Source organism: Scyliorhinus canicula, chromosome 15, assembly GCF_902713615.1.
Source record: "Scyliorhinus canicula chromosome 15, sScyCan1.1, whole genome shotgun sequence".
In the NCBI taxonomy this organism is placed as follows: Eukaryota; Metazoa; Chordata; class Chondrichthyes; order Carcharhiniformes; family Scyliorhinidae; genus Scyliorhinus; species Scyliorhinus canicula.
The window spans coordinates 57,095,933-57,113,463 of record NC_052160.1 but is presented as its reverse complement, the minus strand read 5'-3'; the positions used below and the strand labels follow the sequence as shown (position 1 = coordinate 57,113,463).

General features: G+C 46.7%; 1 protein-coding gene across 1 annotated transcript in view; it reads right to left on the bottom strand.

Moving 5' to 3' along the window:
- Window positions 1-3,071: 3,071 nt before the first annotated feature.
- Window positions 3,072-17,531, bottom strand: part of LOC119978589 (cytochrome P450 3A30-like) — a 107,436-nt gene continuing 92,976 nt past the window's right edge. Inside the window, exons 12-13 of the mRNA XM_038820354.1 lie at window positions 11,124-11,286; window positions 3,072-3,651 (exon numbers count right to left, since the gene is read on the bottom strand). Of these exons, the coding sequence (XP_038676282.1) occupies window positions 3,556-3,651; window positions 11,124-11,286 (259 nt within the window). The 3' untranslated portion in view covers window positions 3,072-3,555. The remainder of the gene's footprint in view (window positions 3,652-11,123; window positions 11,287-17,531) is intronic.

The following is a 17,531-nucleotide window of genomic DNA, read 5'->3' as shown; positions in this document are numbered from 1 at the left end:
TTCAAGTGTTCATCCAAGTGCTTTTTAAAGGTTGTGAGTGATGCATAATCAATTGCACAAAGACTAGAGTTGAGTACAACTGAGGCTTTATTACACTAAGATGTGTGGCCATCTACAGCAGCTGGTGAAATGTCTGCTGTACAGGGAGCACACATATTTATACTCCACCTACTGGGCGGAGCCAGCAGGCAGGGACTACCCCTGCACCTGTGGTACAGGGCCTTACCAGAAATCACCTATATATGCAACAGTGGTGACTACCACAGTGAGGTTTCTAGCCTCCACTACCTTCCCAGACAGTGAATTCCAGATTCTCAACACATTAAATTTGTTTTCCTTAAATCTCCTCGGAATCTCCTGCCCCTCACCCTAGAACTATGCCTCCTTGTGATTGACCCCTCAACCAAGAGGAACAAAGCTGCTTCCTATTTACCCTGTCCAAATCTTTCATAATCATACACACCACAATCGTAGCCCACTCAGCCTTTCCTGCTCTAAAGAAAACCAATGTTCTGTACAGCTCCAACATAACCTCCTTGCTTTTATATTCTATGCCACGATAAAGGCCCATATGCTTCAACTACCCTACTTACCTGCTCTGTAGGGATCTGTGAACAAGTACCACAAGATCCATCTGTTCCTCTGAGCTTCCTAGTGTCCTGTCATTCTGTATATAGTTCCTTGCCCTGTTTCTTCTTTGAAGGTGCAACACCTCACATTTATCAGGGTTAAGTACCATTTGCCACTGCTGCACCCATCTGACCAACCCATCTATATCTCCCTGTAACCTACAACCCTCTTCTTCACTGTTAACCACCTTAATAATCTTGGTGTCATCTGCAAACTTAAATTTTTCCCACGTTCTCATATATATATATATAAAATAAGGGACCCAGCACCAATCCCTGTGATACGCCGATGGACACCGGCCTCCAGTTACTCAAACAGCCTTCTACCACCACCCTTTGTGTCCTATTACTAAGCCGGTTTCTGATCCATCTCAACAGGTTTCTTTGAATTCCATGTGCTTCAATCTTCTCAACCAGACTCAAATGCCAAAGGGTTTGCTAAAATCCATATAAACTACATCAACAGCACTTCCTTAATCTGTACACAGGGTCCCTTTATCAAAAGATTCTATTAAATTTGTGAGGCATGGACAGAGGCATCTGCAACAGATATGTTAACCTGCCAAAAATGCAGAGCATTTGTGGAAGGGAGAGTTAGAAATCCAAAGAGTGAGAGGGTGGGAGGGGTTTGGAGTGAGGCATTGTGTAGGATAAGCTCAACTTCCTCATGTGCGAGTTTGAGCTTAATTCAATTTAAAGTTGTGCACAGAGCACAGATGACAATGAAGCACATGTATATGGGTTCTTTCCAAAGGTGGAGGACAGATGCAAGCGGTGTTTAAGGGGATCAGCAAACCGTACACACATGTTCTGGTCCTGGCTGAAACTGGCGGGATTTTGGGAGTCCTTTTTAGGGACGGTGTTGGAAATTTTAGGGGTAAAGGTGATCCTCCAGCCCGTGGGTGGCGACATTTGAGGTATTGGAAGATCTGGGAGTACAGGAGGAGAGAGAGGCTGATGTGTTGACCTTTGCCTCCCCGATAGCCCAGCGGCAGATTTTGTTAGGGTGGCGGGCTCCAGAGCCACCAAGGGCAGCGGGGTGGGTGCCTGACCTGTCGGAGATTTTACATTTGGAGAAGATAAAGATTACCAATAAGGGTTTGGAGGAGGGGTTCTACTTAAGGTGGAGGCTGCTCATCTCCTTCTTTACGTGTTGGTAATCATCAATGGGAGGCGGAGGGGGGTTGTTTTGTTTATAGTTACAAAACGGGGCACTTGAGGTAGTATGGTAGGTGGGGGTGTTTATAACGAGTACTGTATAATGTTGGATTGAGTGTTGTTTTTTATATTTAAAATAAAAATGTCCAAAATAAAAATATTTAAAAGAAATCCAATGAGAAAAATCGAGGCAATAAAAGAGAGTGTAGAGATGGGAATAAAGAATATAGAGTGGGTCAGGGAGATCACGTTTGGGAAATAAAGATTCCAAGGTGCACAACATTTCAGAAGGGCAGGCAAAATAGAAGAGGGGTAGCCCTGATAGTAACAGAAAGGATCTTTTCAGTCTAGAACACAAGCACAGTCTACAACAAATTTCTTTTAAGAGTTGAGAATTATTGAAATTCTCTACCCTTAAAAGTTGCTCAAAAAGAACTGAGTGATAATCCATCACGGAATGTACTTAATGCTGAGATAGACAGATTTTGATCTCTCAGGGAATGAAACAATATGGGAATGGGCTGGAAAGTGAATCCAAACACTAGCCACGATGGTTTTGAATGGCAGTGCATGCTTGATAGCCTGTACGGTCTACTCCTGCTCATGTTTCTGTGTTCTGAAAACATCTTTGCCAATACCTGCATTGCGAAGGTGGTGCATTAGAACATAGAACATTACAGCACAGAACAGGCCCTTCGGCCCTCGATGTTGTGCCGAGCTGTAAGCTCATCCTCCAAGATCATTTACAGTCTCTCCCAGTGAAAGTCAATAGTCGACCACCAGCCATAGCCATACACTGAATACTAACCATTGCCTTGGAGCACAAGGCCAGGCAAAAAAGGTACCTCATTCCAACCTTCATCGTTAAGACTTCCAGCACCACATTTGAAAATCTGGGTGCTCACTCTAGTCTGGTACTCCTCTTGCTGTCCTCTTCCTTCCAATAAAGCCTTCCAGACATAGTTCTATCAGCAGCAAAAGCTTGAGAGTGTCTCACCTTTATGAAGTGCAGACTAGCTGTCTTATCATGCTGGTCATGAATGCTGCTGGGCCTTTAGTTTGCAGCCAGTCAACAATGCATTCCATGCTGGACTGCATGAAGATGCACAGGCAGCACAAATTTGTGTATTACCTGCTTCAATGGCACCAGGCATAGATTAATCGTGCTTTTCAGTCCCCTTCTTATCAGACTGAATCCAGATCGTTTTCCTCTGATGCCTTGCCCTGACTCCACAGCCAAGATCTTGGGGTTTGTGAGGTGGTTAATTAAAAAATCGTTGAAACATGGAATTCAAATGATTTTAATTTGATTTGAATTTTGTTACACCTAAAAAGTTGCTCAAAAAGAACTGAGTAAGTAGATGCAATTGGTTTAAGAAATCCTTTACAGATATATTTTCTGGGAAAACATTAAAATGACTGCCTATCGATAGTCAATTAGTCCTGTAATCACAAATGATTGATTAAAATATCCAAGGTTAAAAGAACACACCTTTAAAACATTTCTACTGATTTGACAGTAACATTGAGTTATTGTGTTTTCTCATTGAATAATAACTGGTATAGCATCTCTATGAAACATTAGTGATTCTGTCAACATTCAGACAATCGTATCAACTAGAGCATCACTATCTTTGATACCTCCAATCGTAGGTGTTTTTTCTGTTTCCATGGGTTTTCATGTGCCAGAAGGTGGAAGATATTTTTTATTTTATTTGAGACTTACACATTGCTATATATTTTCACAGTTTTATGTGGAACAAATGTTTTATTCCTTTGAAACACCATTCACTCGTGGCACAAATTTCAAGATGACAGGTTTTTTAGGATGCATGGGTCCTTTCACATCCAGTTCTAATGGAATCTGAAATAGAAAGAGCAGTGGTGATGAGACCAATAAGAAAGTTAGACTGCAAAGGTGGTCATTACTGGCCTTTTCTATCCATCAGCAAACATTCCTGAATTCCTTTCCCCCGGCAGCATCCAATTAAAAAAACTATAATTTAAATGAAGAGAGGAAGACACGGGGAAAGACAGACAGTGTGAGAGGAGATTGAAAACAGGGAGAGTGCTGGGAGCAATCGGAGTGCTAGCTCGGAATTTTGGAGCTCATGAGGTGACGGCAGGATTCAAAGGTGATGCAGGGCAAGTGGAAGCAGCTGATTGGGCGAGTATGTGGTCGGTAAGTATTCACTACTTTTAATAGTTTATCGTATGCAAGGTCTATATTTTGTGGTTTCCAGTTTATAAGGGCCATATTTTGTAGTAAGGAGGACCAGGGAAGAAGGGCCCAAGAGTAATGGATATTATTAGATTTTAGGTATCTTCCAAAAGCTTTAATTTAAAGGGGTATGCATTGGTAGGAGAGTTCAAAACCCTTGTGTTCTCTTCCTGCTCCACGTGCAAAGTTGGGAACGTTTCCAGTTCCCGGAGCTGCATGTGTGCAGGAAGTGTCTCCAGCTGCAGCTCCTGGAAGCTCAGATTTTGGAACTGGAGTTGCAGGTTTGTGGGGACACTGTGGAGAATTATGCAAGGTGGAGTGTATTGTGAATAACATGCATAGAGAGGTAGTCGCACTGCTGGTTAAGACTCCACAGGCAGGTGGGAATTGGAGACTACCAGGCAGAACAAGATGACTATGCGGGTTGTGCAGGAATCTCCTGTGGCCATTCCACCGCAAAATAGATACTGCTGGGGGAAATGACCTAAGGAACACAGCAGCAGCCAAATTCATTGCACAACAGTTGGCTCTGCTGCACACGAGAAGAGAAAAGAAGAGTGGGAATGGAATAGTTATGGGGGATCCAATTGGAAGGGGAATAGATAAGTGTCTCTATGGCCACAAATGAGACTCCAAGATGGTATGTTGCCTCCCTGGTGCTAGGGTCAAGGATGTCTCAGAGGGGCATGGGGACATTCTGAAAAGGATAGGATGAGCAGCCAGTGGTCATGGTACACATTGGTACAAATGACACAGGTTAAAAAAAAAGGGATGAAGTCCTAAAAACAGAATAAACAGAGTTAGGAAGTAAGTTGGAAAGTAGGACCTCGAAGGTAGTGATCTTAGGATTACTACCAGTACCACGTGCTAGTCAGTGCAGAAATAGCAGGATATATCAGATGAATAGGTGGCTGAAGAGGGAGAGCGTTTCAGATTCATGGACATTGGGAACGGTTCTGGGGGAGGTGGGACCAGTTTAAAATTGGGTGGGTTGCACCTGGGCAGGACCGGGACTGATCTCCTTGGGAGAGTATTTGCGAGAGTGGTTGGGGAGGGTTTAAACTAAAATGGCAAGGGAGATGGGAACTTGTGCAAGGAGTCAGAGGAGGGGAAAACATGGATAAGAACAAAAGACAGAAAGAGGAATAAGAAGTGTGATAGGCAGAGACACCAAGGGACAGAATCAAACAGGGCCACACAGACAAAAGGGGAAAGGCAGTGGAGTTACATTGCTGGTTAAAGAGGAAATTAACAATAGTGAGGAAGGACATTAGCTCTGACAATGTGGAATCTGTATGGAGCAAGCTGAGACACACCAAGGGGCAAAAAACATAAATGGGGGTTGCATACAGACCGATAAACTGTAGTGGTGATGTTGGGGATGACTTTAAAGAGGAAATTAGAGATGCATGTGATAAAGGAACATCAGCAATTATGGATGACTTTAATCTGCATAAAGATAGGGCAAATTAAATTAATAACAATAGAGTACAGGAGGAATTCCTGGAGCGTGTATGGGTTTTTCAGACCAATACATTAATGAATCAACCAAGAATAGGCCACCTTAGACTTTGTATTGTGTAATGAGAAAGGAATAATTGGCAATCTAGTTGTGCGAGACCCCTTTAGGGTGTACGACCATACATAATGGAATTCTTCATCAAGTTGGACTGATGTCCTTGGTTCTAAAACTGGGTTCCTGAATCTAATTTTTTAACAAATGCATTTTATTCCAAACGTATATGAAAAGTTACAACACAGAAACAATTCGGGAAATAAACTTCCTAACACAAAATTATACAGTTTGCACAATTTTTTCCCCAGGCAGTGGGGGGTTGGGTGGGATGGGGGAGAGACGAACAGTCTTCCCCTTACAAACATTTTACTCCTGCTATCCTTTGTCAATCTAACAGTAAAACAATAAATAAAAAGCCCTCCACATCAGAGGAAAAGAAAACTCCCCACTCCCTCCAACCCCCACTCTCCCTGTATTCCCAATTACTTCAAAGTGCCAGCACCTCAGTCTCCCAGAATTATTCAGCTCAGTTCTCCCCAGTTTATGCTCCTTGATAAAGTCATTGGCTGCTTCTGGGGTCTCACGGCTTTCATACGTCACCTAAAGCTTCGCCGGGTAGAGCACCCCAAACCTGATATGCCGTTGATATGGCACCGCCTTGGCTTTGAACCCTGCACAACGTTCTGCAACTCAGCTCCAAAGTCCTGGTATATTCGGACCATGTTCCCCTTCCATTTACAGTTGCGCTTCTCCCTGGCCCACTGCAGAATCTTTTCATTCTCCACAAACTTATGGAGCCTCATGATCACCGCCAGCAGCGGTTCCCCCACTCTAGGCTTTTGTCTCAGAGACCTGTGCACTCTGTCCATTTCACCTCGATATCCAAAACCTCCTCCGCCAACAGCCCTGCCAGCGACCTCAAAACATAGCTCATGGCACTCGCACCTCCACTCCTTCAAGCAAACCACTATCCGCAGCTTCTGCCTTCTTGACCTATTTTCCTGCTCCTCCACTTTTGCTCTCAATGTCTTGCAAAGGTATCATAGAATTTACAGTGCAGAAGGAAGCCATTTGGCCCATCGAGTCTGCACAGGCCCTTAGAAAGAGCACCACACCTCTAAGCCCACACCTCTACCCTATCGCCGTAATCCAGTAACTGATTTCGACACTAAAGACAATTTCTCATGGCCAATCCACCTATCCTGCACATCTCTGGACTGTGGGAGGAAACCGGAGCACCCGGAAAAAACCCACGCAGACACGGGGAGCACGTGCAGACTCCGCACAAACAGTGACCCAAGCCGGGAATCAAACCTGGGACCCTGGAGCTGTGAAGCAACTGTGCTAACCGCTGTGCTACCATGCTGCCCTGGAGTTCTTTGCCTCCAAAGAACACCACTTTCAATGCCACCACCCAATTGCTGTGGTCCGACATCACCCTACTCAATTTCTTGGGTCTACAACCCCTGAGCAGCCAGACATTTTTCCACCCTCTCCATCGAGCCCTTCAGAGGTGCCCCAGCCCATTTGATGGCCTTCAAGCGATCCTCCTGCATCTTCTTTCTCTGCTGGTGGAACCCTTCCTTGATGAAATCCATCAACTGTTCCACCTGGGGCTTTACAACTTGGACTAGCCCTTCCCCTCCGCCATCTTTCCACTGACTGCTGCGTCACAGGTCTCTTCCAACTCCTTGGCCAAGTTTTTCACCTTCTTCTGCCGGGTTTGGTAACCAGCAGACATACCACTCCCGGGGGGAACTTCTCCTCCGACCTTCAGTTACACGTTTCTTTTGAAGTTTCACCCAATTTCAGGTAAAAAGAGCTCTTTTCTCCACCTTCAAGCAGGAGCTGCCATGTGTGCGACCACTCACACCATGGCCGCCACCGGAAGTCCGGTTCCTGAATCTAATTAAAGGAAACTATGATGTGAGGCGCGAGTTGGCCATCTTGGATTGGGGAATGTTACTTAAAGAGATGATGGTGGATAAGCAACGGTAAACATTCAAAAAGCGCATGGGTGAACTGCAATAATTGTTCATTCCACAAAAATAAAATGGGAAAGATGGTCAAACGATGGATTACAAAAGAAAATTAGAGATAGTATTAGATCCATGAAGAGGCATGCAAATTGTCCAGAAATAAACAGCAGACCCAAGGATTGGGAGCAGTTTAGAATTCAGCAAAGGAGGACAAAGGTATTGATTAAGAAGCGGAAAACAGAGAACGTGAGTAAGCTTGCAGAGAATATAAAAACTGACTGTGAAGCTTCGATATGTATCTAAAGAGTAAGATTGGTGAAGTCAAAATGTAGGTAGGTCCCTCACAGTCAGAAACAAGGGAATTTATAATGGGAACAAATAAATGGTTGACCTACTAGATACATCCTTTAGTACTGTCTTCACAAAGGAGGACAGAAAATAACTTACCAGAAGTGTTGGGGAACACTGCGTTTAGTGAGAAGGAGCAACTGAAGGAAATCAGTATTATTAGGGAAACGCATGGGATTGAAGGCCGATAAATCCCTAGAGCCTGATAATCTACATCCCAGAGTACTTAAGTGGCCCTAGAAATATTGGGTGCATTGGTGGTCATTTTCCAAAGTTGTATAGACTCAAGAAAAATTCCTATGCATTGGAGGGTAGCTAATGCAACTCCACTGTTTAAAAATGGAGGTAGCGAGAAAACAGGGAATTATACACCAGTCAACCTGACATCAGTAGTGTGGATAATGCTCGAGTCCATTATAAAAGATTTAATAACAGAGCATTTAGAAAACAGTGGCAGGATCCGACAGATTCAACAAGGATTTATAAAAGGGAAATCATACTTGACAAATCTACTGCAATTCTGTAACGAGTGGAATTGATGAGTGGGAGTCAGTGGATGTTGCTTATTTGGACATTCAGAAGGCTTTCGACAACGTCCCACCGAAGAGATTAGCGTGTTAAATTAAAGTGCATGGGATTGGCGATAGGGTTTTGAGATGGATAGAAAACGAATTGCCAGACAGGAAACAAAGAGTAGGAAAAAACAAGTCTTGTTCCAAGTGGCAGGCAATGATTGGTGGAGCATCACAGGCATCAGTGCTAATACCCTGGCTATTCACAATGTATATTAATAATTTAGATGAGGGAACTAAATGTAATGTCTCCAAATTTGAAGATGGCACAAAGCTGGGTGGAAAGGCGAGCTATAAGGAGGATACAAAGTTGATTTGGACAAGTTGAGTAAGTGAGCAAATCCATGGCTGATGCAGTATAATGTGGATAAATGAGAGGTTATCCACTTTAGTAGCAAACGCAGCATGGCAGATTATCCGAATGGCAATAGATTGAGAGAGGAATGTGCAACGAGATCTGGGTGTCCTTGTACAAAAGTCGATGAAAGACGCAGTGGGCAGTGAAGAAGGCAAATGGTATATTGACCTTCATAGCAAGAGGATTTAAGTACAGGAGTAGGGATGTCGTGCAGCAGTTATACTGGGCCTTGGTGAGACGACACCTGGAATATTGAGTTGAGTTTTGGAACATTGACATCCAGAGAGATCTGGGCGTTCAGTTCCATAGTTCCATGAAAGTGGCAATGCAGGTAGATAAGGTGGTCAAGAAGGCAAATGGCATGCTTGCCTTCATCGGCCGGGGCATTGAGTACAAGAATTGGCAGGTCATATTACAGTTCTTTAAAACTTTAGTTAGGCCATGTTTGGAATATTGCATGCAGTTCTGATCGCTACACTACCAGAAAGATGTGGATGCTTTGGAAAGAGTGCAAAGAAGGTTTACTAGGATGTTGCCTGGTCTGGAGAGTGTTATCTATAGAACATAGAACAGTACAGCACAGCACAGGCCCGTCATCCCACGATGTTGTGCTGACCATTTATCCTAATCAAAGATCAACCTAACCTACACCCCTTCAATTTACTGCTGTCCATGTGCCTGTGTAAGAGTCGCATAAATGTCCCTAATGACTGACTCCACCACCTCTGCTGGCAGTGCATTCCACACACCCACCACTCTCTGTGTAAAGAACCTACCTCTGACATCTCCCCTATACCTTCCTCCAATCACCTTAAAATTATGTCCCCCTCGTGACAGCCATTTCCACCCTGGGGAAAAATATCTGGCTATCCACTCTATCCATGCCTCTCATCACCTTCTACACCTCTATCAAGTCACCTCTCTGCCTTCTTCGCTCCAGTGAGAAAAGCCCTAGCTCCCTCAACCTTTCTTCATAAGCCTTGCACTCCAGTCCAGGCAGCATCCTGGTAAATCTCCTCTGTATCCTCTCCAAAGCATCCACATCCTTCCTATAATGAGGCGACCGGAACTGGACACAATGGTCTAACTAGAGTTTTATAAAGCTGCAGCAAAACTTTGCGGCTCTAAACTCAATCCCCCTGTTAATGAAAGCCTACACACCATACACCTTCTTAACAACCCTGTCAACCTGGGTGGCAACCTTTGAGGGATCTATGTACGTGGACCCCAAGATCGCTCTGTTCCTCCACACTTCCAAGAATCCTGCCTTTAACCCTGTATTCAAGCATTCAAATTCGACCTTCCAAAATGAATCACTTCACATTTATCAAGGTTGAACTCCATCTGCCACTTCTCAGCCCAGCTCTATGAGGAGAGGTTGAATAAACTCGGATTGTTTTAGTTGGAAAGACGGAGGCTGAAGGGAGACCTGATTGAGGTCTACAAAATTACGAGAGGTGAATAGTCAGAAACCTTTCCCAGGGTGGAAGACTCAATTACAAGGGGCCACAGGTTCAAGGTGAGAGGGGGAATGTTTAAGGGAGATGTGCGGTGAAAGTTTTTCACGCAAAGGCTGTTGGGTGCCTGTAACGCTTTGCCAATGGAGGAAGGCATGATAGCAACGTTTAAGATGTATCTGATGGACCCACGAACAAGCGGGGAATGGAGGAATACAGATCATTTGGGCAATAGGTAGTAGGTTAAATAGGGAATCTGGATCGGCGCAGGCTTGATGGGCCGAAAGGTTTGTTCCTGTGCTGTAACCTTCTTGCTATAGAGGGAGTACTGCAAAGGTTTATCAGACTGATTCCTGGGATGGTGGGACTGACGTACGAGGAGAGATCGAGTTGGTTAGGATTATATTCACCTGGAGCCTAGAAGAATGAAGGGGGAATCTCATATAAACTTATTAAAATTCTAACAGGGCTAGACAAGGTAGATGCAAGAAGGATGTCTGTGATGGTGGGGGAGTCCAGGCTAGGTGTCACAATCTGAGGATACAGGGTAGATCATTTAGGACTGAGAGGAGGAGAAATTCCTTCACCCTGAGTGGTGAACCTGAGGACTTCTCTACCACAGAAAGCAGTTGAGGTCAAAACATTGCATGTTTTCAAGAAGGTGTCAGAAATTGCACTTGGGGCTAAAGGGATCAACAGGTTATTGGGGGAAAGTGGGAACAGGTACCAAGTTGGATGATCAGCCACAATCATAATGAATGGTGAAGCAGGCTCGAAGAACCAAATATGCTACTCCTCCTCCCATTTTCAATGTTTCTATGTTTAATGCAACTTCATAACATTCATTCACACCTTCAGACAATTTTGAAATTCTAAAATTCTCACCTGTGTCTCCTTGCATGGCACGAGGGTCAAGTGCTGCAAGAATGAAGCCAGTGCCATCTTCATTATAAGTTGGGCAAATCTCATCCCGATGCAGTTCCGAGGGCCCATGCCAAATGGCAGGTAAATATTTGGATCCCGAGACTCTCGATTCTCTTTACTAAACCTAGTTATATTGATAAAGACAAAACAAATAAAATAAATCAGTCAAATTTGCTGATAGTTTAAATTTATCAGTGTGGAGAGTTTGAACAACAGTTCATGTAGACAACATCCACTGCACTTACTTCATCAGTCATCTTCTTCACTTTCTCAAAAAACTCGATCAACTTAGTGAGACACAACCTTCCTTCACAAAACCATGCTGCCGATCGATAATAAATTCATTTGTTTCCAAATGTATGTAAATCCTGTCTCAAAGAACCTTTTCCAATAATTTCCCGACCAGTCTCCACAGAGGGCGTTGGCCTCTCTCCGCCTCCAGCCTCAACTCCACCCAGTGCGGGGCATGGTCCGAGATCGCAATGGCTGAATACTCTAACCCCTCCACTCTCGGGATTAGCATCCTGCTCACCACGAAAAAATCAACCCGCGAGTACACCTTGTGGACATGGCAGAAGAAAGAAAACTGCTTCGTCTTTGGCCGAGCGAATCTCCACGGGTCCACTCCCCCCCCCATCTGGTCCAGGAACCCCTTCAGGACCTTGGCCACTGTCAGCCTCTTACCCAATCTAGACCTAGATCGGTCCAGTGCCGGGTCCAGGACCATATTGAAGTCCCCCCCCCCCATTAGCAGACTGCTGGGCTCCAGATCCGGAATCCTGCTCAACATTCGCTTCAGAAACCTTGCATCTTCCCAGTTCAGGGCATACACATTCACTAGCACCACCTGGGCCCCTTGCAGCCTGCCACTCACCATAATATATCTACCCCCTTTATCCGCCACAATACCCCCCGCCTCAAATGCCATCCGCTTGCTCACCAAGATTGCGATCCCCCCCTGGTCTTCGCATCCAGCACTGAGTGAAAGACCTGTCCCACCCATCCCTTCCTCAGCCTAGTTTGATCAGCGAGCTTCAGATGCGCTTCTTGTAGCATGGCTACTTCTGCCTTTAGCCCCCTTAAGTGTGAAAACACACGGGCCCTCTTGACCAGGCCCCTCACATTCCACGTGATCAGCCTGGTCGGAGGGTTAATCACCCCCCCCCCCCCCCACCCGACTAGCCATCCCCTTTTTTAGGCCAGCCACGTGCCCGCGCCTCCCAGCCCCCCAGCCGGAGGCTCCCCTATTCTTCCCGTGTGTCAAGAGAAAAAACAAACTCAGTCAAACAAACAAACTTCAGGTGCTATCCGTAACGTTGAGCAACTCCTCCCCACCATGCCAACTGCTCCCGTTGTCTGACCTGTCCCCGCCACCTGTGATGCAGCTCTTCACCAACTGCAACCCGGCCCAGAACCTCGAGGGCCCAGAACAAAAGGGACAACAAAAAAAAGAAAACACGGGGTAGAACCAACATAACACCCCACCCCCCAACCGGGGTGCCCGAACAACATACAGCAGTCCATTAGTTAGAGTCCAGTTTCTCGTTCTTAATAAAAGTCCACGCCTCATCCAGTGTATCGAAATAATGGTGCCGGTCTTGGTAACTAACCCACAGCCTCGCTGGTTGTCGCAGCCCGAACTTCACCCCTTTGCTGTGGTGGACTGCCTTGGCCCGGTTGAATCCCGCACACCTCTTGGCCAGCTCTGCACCCCAGTCCTGGTAAATACGGATCTCGCAGTTCTTCCACCTGCTACTCCGCTCCTTCTTCGCCCATCGCAGGACACACTCCTTATTGGTGAAGCGGTGGAATCTTACCACAAGAGCTCTTGGCGGCTCGTTCACCCTAGGCCCCCTTGCCAGGACACTGTGCGCCCCATCTAGCTCCAGGGGCCACGGGAAGGCCCCCTTGCCCATCAGCATTCCCAGCATCATAGTCACATACGCACCCGCATCCGACCCCTCCACGCCTTCAGGGGGATCCAGAATCTGCAGGTTCTGCCTCCTCGACCTATTTTCAAGGTCTTCCAGCTTCTCCTGCCATCTTTTGTGCGGAGCCTCGTGCGCCTCCACTCTAACCGTCGGGCCCAAAATCTCATCCTCGTTGTCAGAGGCCTTTTGCTGCACCTCCTTAATTGCCGTCCCCTGCATCTTCTGGGTCTCCACCAACCTTTCAATAGAAGCCTTCATAGGGGCCAACAACTCCGCCTTTAACTCGGTGAAGCAGATCCTAAGAAACTCCTGCTGCTCCCGTGAACACTGTGCCCACGCTGCCTGATCCCTGCCGGCCGCCATCTTGTTTTTACGGGCCCGTTCTCCTCTCTTCTCCAAAGCCGCTTTTTTGACCTCCCCACTCCTGGTCCACTCCATACAGCATTGGGGGGACCCTCACTGTTTCCTTCCCACACTGGGAATCATTGTCCAAGTGCCGCTGGAGCTCCATAAAAGGGCGCAAAAGTCCGCTGTCGGCGGGAGCTGCCGACCGTGCGACCTACCTAGGCATAGCCGCAACCGGAAGTCCGGGACTTAACTACCTTAATGCTATGGCGGCACAGTGGGTTAGCATTGCGGCCTCACGGCGCCGAGGTCCCAGGTTCGATCCCGGCTCTGGGTCACTGTCCGTGTGGAGTTCGCACATTCTCCCCGTGTTTGCGTGGGTTTCACCCCCACAACCCTAAAGATGTGCAGGGTAGGTGGATTTGCCACGCTAAATTGTGCTTAATTGGAAAAAAATGAATTGGGTATTCTAAATTTATTAAGAAAGAAAAAACTACCTTTATGCTTTTTTCAAAAAAGTATTTTTTATTGGTTTTGCGATTATGATAACATTGCAAGGAATATCACTCAGTTATAAAGAGATATCTACACAGTGGGTATATGAAGAAAAAAATAAGGAAAAATCATTAGAAAGACACACAGGTATATATACACACACACACACACACACACACACACACAAAGGTAACAGGCGGGTTTCTTCATTCCTCCGCACCATTTTCTGGTGCAGCGCACCCCCACGGCAGTGGGATCCTCCATCCCGGCAGCCAGTCAATGGGGTTTCCCATTGTGGGCATCCTTACGCCGTCGCAAAATCAGTGGGCGTGAGTGCGCTGCCAGTAAAGCGGAGGATCCGGGCCCCATAACTTTGGGCCCCCAGTGGTCGATTACTACAATCATGCGTATTAATTTTATATGTGTTGCCTCCTGGTATTAAAACATATTAAGGGCTGGACTCGCGGGGAGTTCGCACATTAGGTGGCTCCTGCCAGAGGTTGGATATTTGGTCCTTTTCGCCAGTTGATGGGGCGTTACGTTGGTGGAAAACGAAGGGACAGTGAGAGCCAGTGAGTCTCCTTCAGCAGGGAAGTGTCTAAGCCCTACCAAATGTGGAGGGCTTAAACAATAAAGGTAACAGTTAGACCAGGAGGACTCGCGAGGTGCGACAGATGAAAAGATGGGGAAGAGCTCAGCGACGTTGGTGCCCACACAATGGTCAACGGAGCAATTAGCGAAACCTTTAACGGCTAAATTCCAGCAGCAGCGGAAGGAGGCCTCAGAAGACTTGGCTAGGGTGGCAGAATTGATCTGGGCTGCCCTAGATCGAGTGGAGCTGAGGCTGGAGGGGCAGAATGCGGCACAGAATGTGGTGGTGGTGGTGGGGGGGAGAGGTGTGCTGAAATAGGGAAAAATTCTGCAGCCCTCCAGCCAGGCTGATCATCAGGAACCTGAAGGGGTTTGTGCACTTAGAGCTTGAAAGCAGACGTGGTGTTCATGCAAGAGATTAATTTAAAAGTTGTAGATCAAACGAGGTTGAGGAAAGAAGGTAGATCGGTTGTGTGCTAACTCTCTTAAGGTATTGATGTCGAGGAAGTTGTTGCAATTTATGGAGTGAATGGGAGGGGTGGACCTGTGGTTTTAGAGGCTGGAAGAATTCTCGTTCTTTTCGCATGTTCACCGGGTGTATTTCCAGATTTATTTCCTCGGGCTGGATAAGAGGATGCTGGCGGGGTGGTTGGGATGGAATATTCGGCGATCATGGTTTCAGATCACATGCCGCACCTGGTGGACTTGCGCATGGAAAGGGGATTTCCAGCTGCCACAGTGGAGGTTACATGTGGGCTTTTTTTCTGATGAGTGTCTGTGAAAGGATAGGGGCGTCTATACAAAATTACATGGAGCTAAATAGGACAGACACTCTGCTTCCGTAGTGTGGCAAGTGCTGAAGGCTGTGATCAGGGGGGGAGTTTATTTTGATCTGGGTGCGTTAAGAGAAGGGGGAGCAGCTAGAAAGACAAAGACTAGTGGAGGCCATTCTGGAGGTGGATTGGAATACTCAGCGCCCTCCTGAGGATGCATTGCTAAAGGAGAGGAAGGAGCTCCAGATACAATTTGAGCTCATGTCTACAGGAAAGGCAGTGGGGCAGCTGCATCGGGTCAGGAGGTTGATGAATGAACATGGGGGCCAGGCCAGCAGGATGCTTGCGCATCAATTGAGGTGGCAGCTGGCAGCAAGGGAAATTGGTCATATGAAAGATTTGGGATGCAAGTCGGTTATGGAGTCGGCGGAGATAAACGGGGTATTTTGAGTCCTTTACCATGGGCCGTACAGCTCGGAGCCTCCAGTGGGGGACAAAGGCATGAGGCGATTATTGGTCAGACTGGAGTTCCCAGTGGTCTAGGAAGGAAAGGTGCAACGGTTGGTCGCCCTGAACAGGCTGGGGGAAGGGGGTCGATGCAGTCCGGGAAGGCCCCGGGCCTGGACGGGCTCCCAGCAGGGTTCTATAAAAAGTTTGACATGAAATTGGGACCCCAATTATTTGAGATGTATAATGTGTCGGCCAGGAAATGGGAGCTGCCACTCATGTTATCTCAGGCTTCAATTTCACTCATTTAAAAAAAGGATAAGGATCCAGAGGAATGTAGCACGTGCTACCTGATATCATTACTAAATGTGGATGCAAAGTTGTTGGCGAAGGTGCTGGCAATGCATAGAGAGATCTGTGTACCGGGGATCATAGGTGAGGAACAAACAGGGTTCGTGAAGGGGTGGCAGCTGTCGACGAATATTAGAAGCCTGTTGAATGTGGTCATGATGCCCCCGGAAGGCCAGGAAACGGAGGTGATAGTGTCTATGTAGGAGGAGAAAGTGTTTGACCGGGTTGAGTGGGCATATTTGTTTGAAGTGTTGGGACGATTTAGGTTTGGGCTGAGGTTTGTAGATTGGGTTAGTTTGCTGTATAGGGCCTCCACGGCGAGTGTTCGTATGAACAATGTGGGCTTGGCGTATTTTGGTCTGCAATGGGAAACTAGACAGGGGTGTCCGCTGTCCCCATTGCTTTTCGCTCTGGCAATTGAGCCTCTGACGATGGCACTTAGAGCCTTGGCTGGGGGATGAGGGTGGAGGATTATCACGAGTGGAGTATGGAGCATCCGGTTTCCCAATATGCAGATGATCTTTTGCTGTAAATTCCGAACCTGGTGGAGACCTTCGATAGAATTATGGGGATATTGGGGGAGTTCAGCTTATTCTTGGGGTATAAGCTCAACATGGGGAAAAGCAAGGTATTCTCGGTCAATGCGCAGATGGGGAGGGACGAAAGATTTGGAGAAGTTGCCATTTTGACTGGTCCGGGCGGGTTTCTGATTCCTGGGGATAGGAGTGGCGCATAATTGAGCCCTGTTGCGCAAGGTGAATTTGGCAAAATTGGAGGAGGGGGTGAAGGAGGATTTGAAAAGGTGGGATTGTTTGCCATTGTCGTTGGCTGGGAGGGTCGAGACAGTTAAAATGACAGCGGTACTGAAGTTTCTGTTTGTCTTCCAAAACCTTCCAATTTTTGTGCCCAAATCTTTTTTGGCAGGGTCAATAAGTTACCTTGGGACTTCAGGTGGCAGCCATGGAATGAGTGGTTGCATATTTGGTGGCTCCTGCTTGAGGTGGAGTTTCTCGGTCTTTCCCACCCGATTTAGGGGGTGTTTGCTGGTGTGAGGTGCATGAGCAATGGGCAAGTGAAGTACTCCATTGGTGGGCCGATTTAAGGCTTACAAGATGAGGAATGTAACAAATAAGAGGCAGCAGCTTGAGCGAAAGTTTATTCAAGGTGTGACACAGGAAAAGATGGTGGAGGGTGCTGGGGCATTATTGTTCGCTCAGTGGTCTACCGAACAGCTTGTGGACGTTTTCATAGAATTTACAGTGCAGAAGGAGGCCATTCAGCCCATCAAGTCTGCACCGGCTCTTGGAAAGAGCACCCTACTTAAGCCCACGCCTCCACGCTATTCCCGTAACCCAGGAACCCCAACTAACCTTTTTCTTTGGACACTTAGGGCAATTTATCATGGCCAATCCACCTAACCTGCACATCTTTGGACT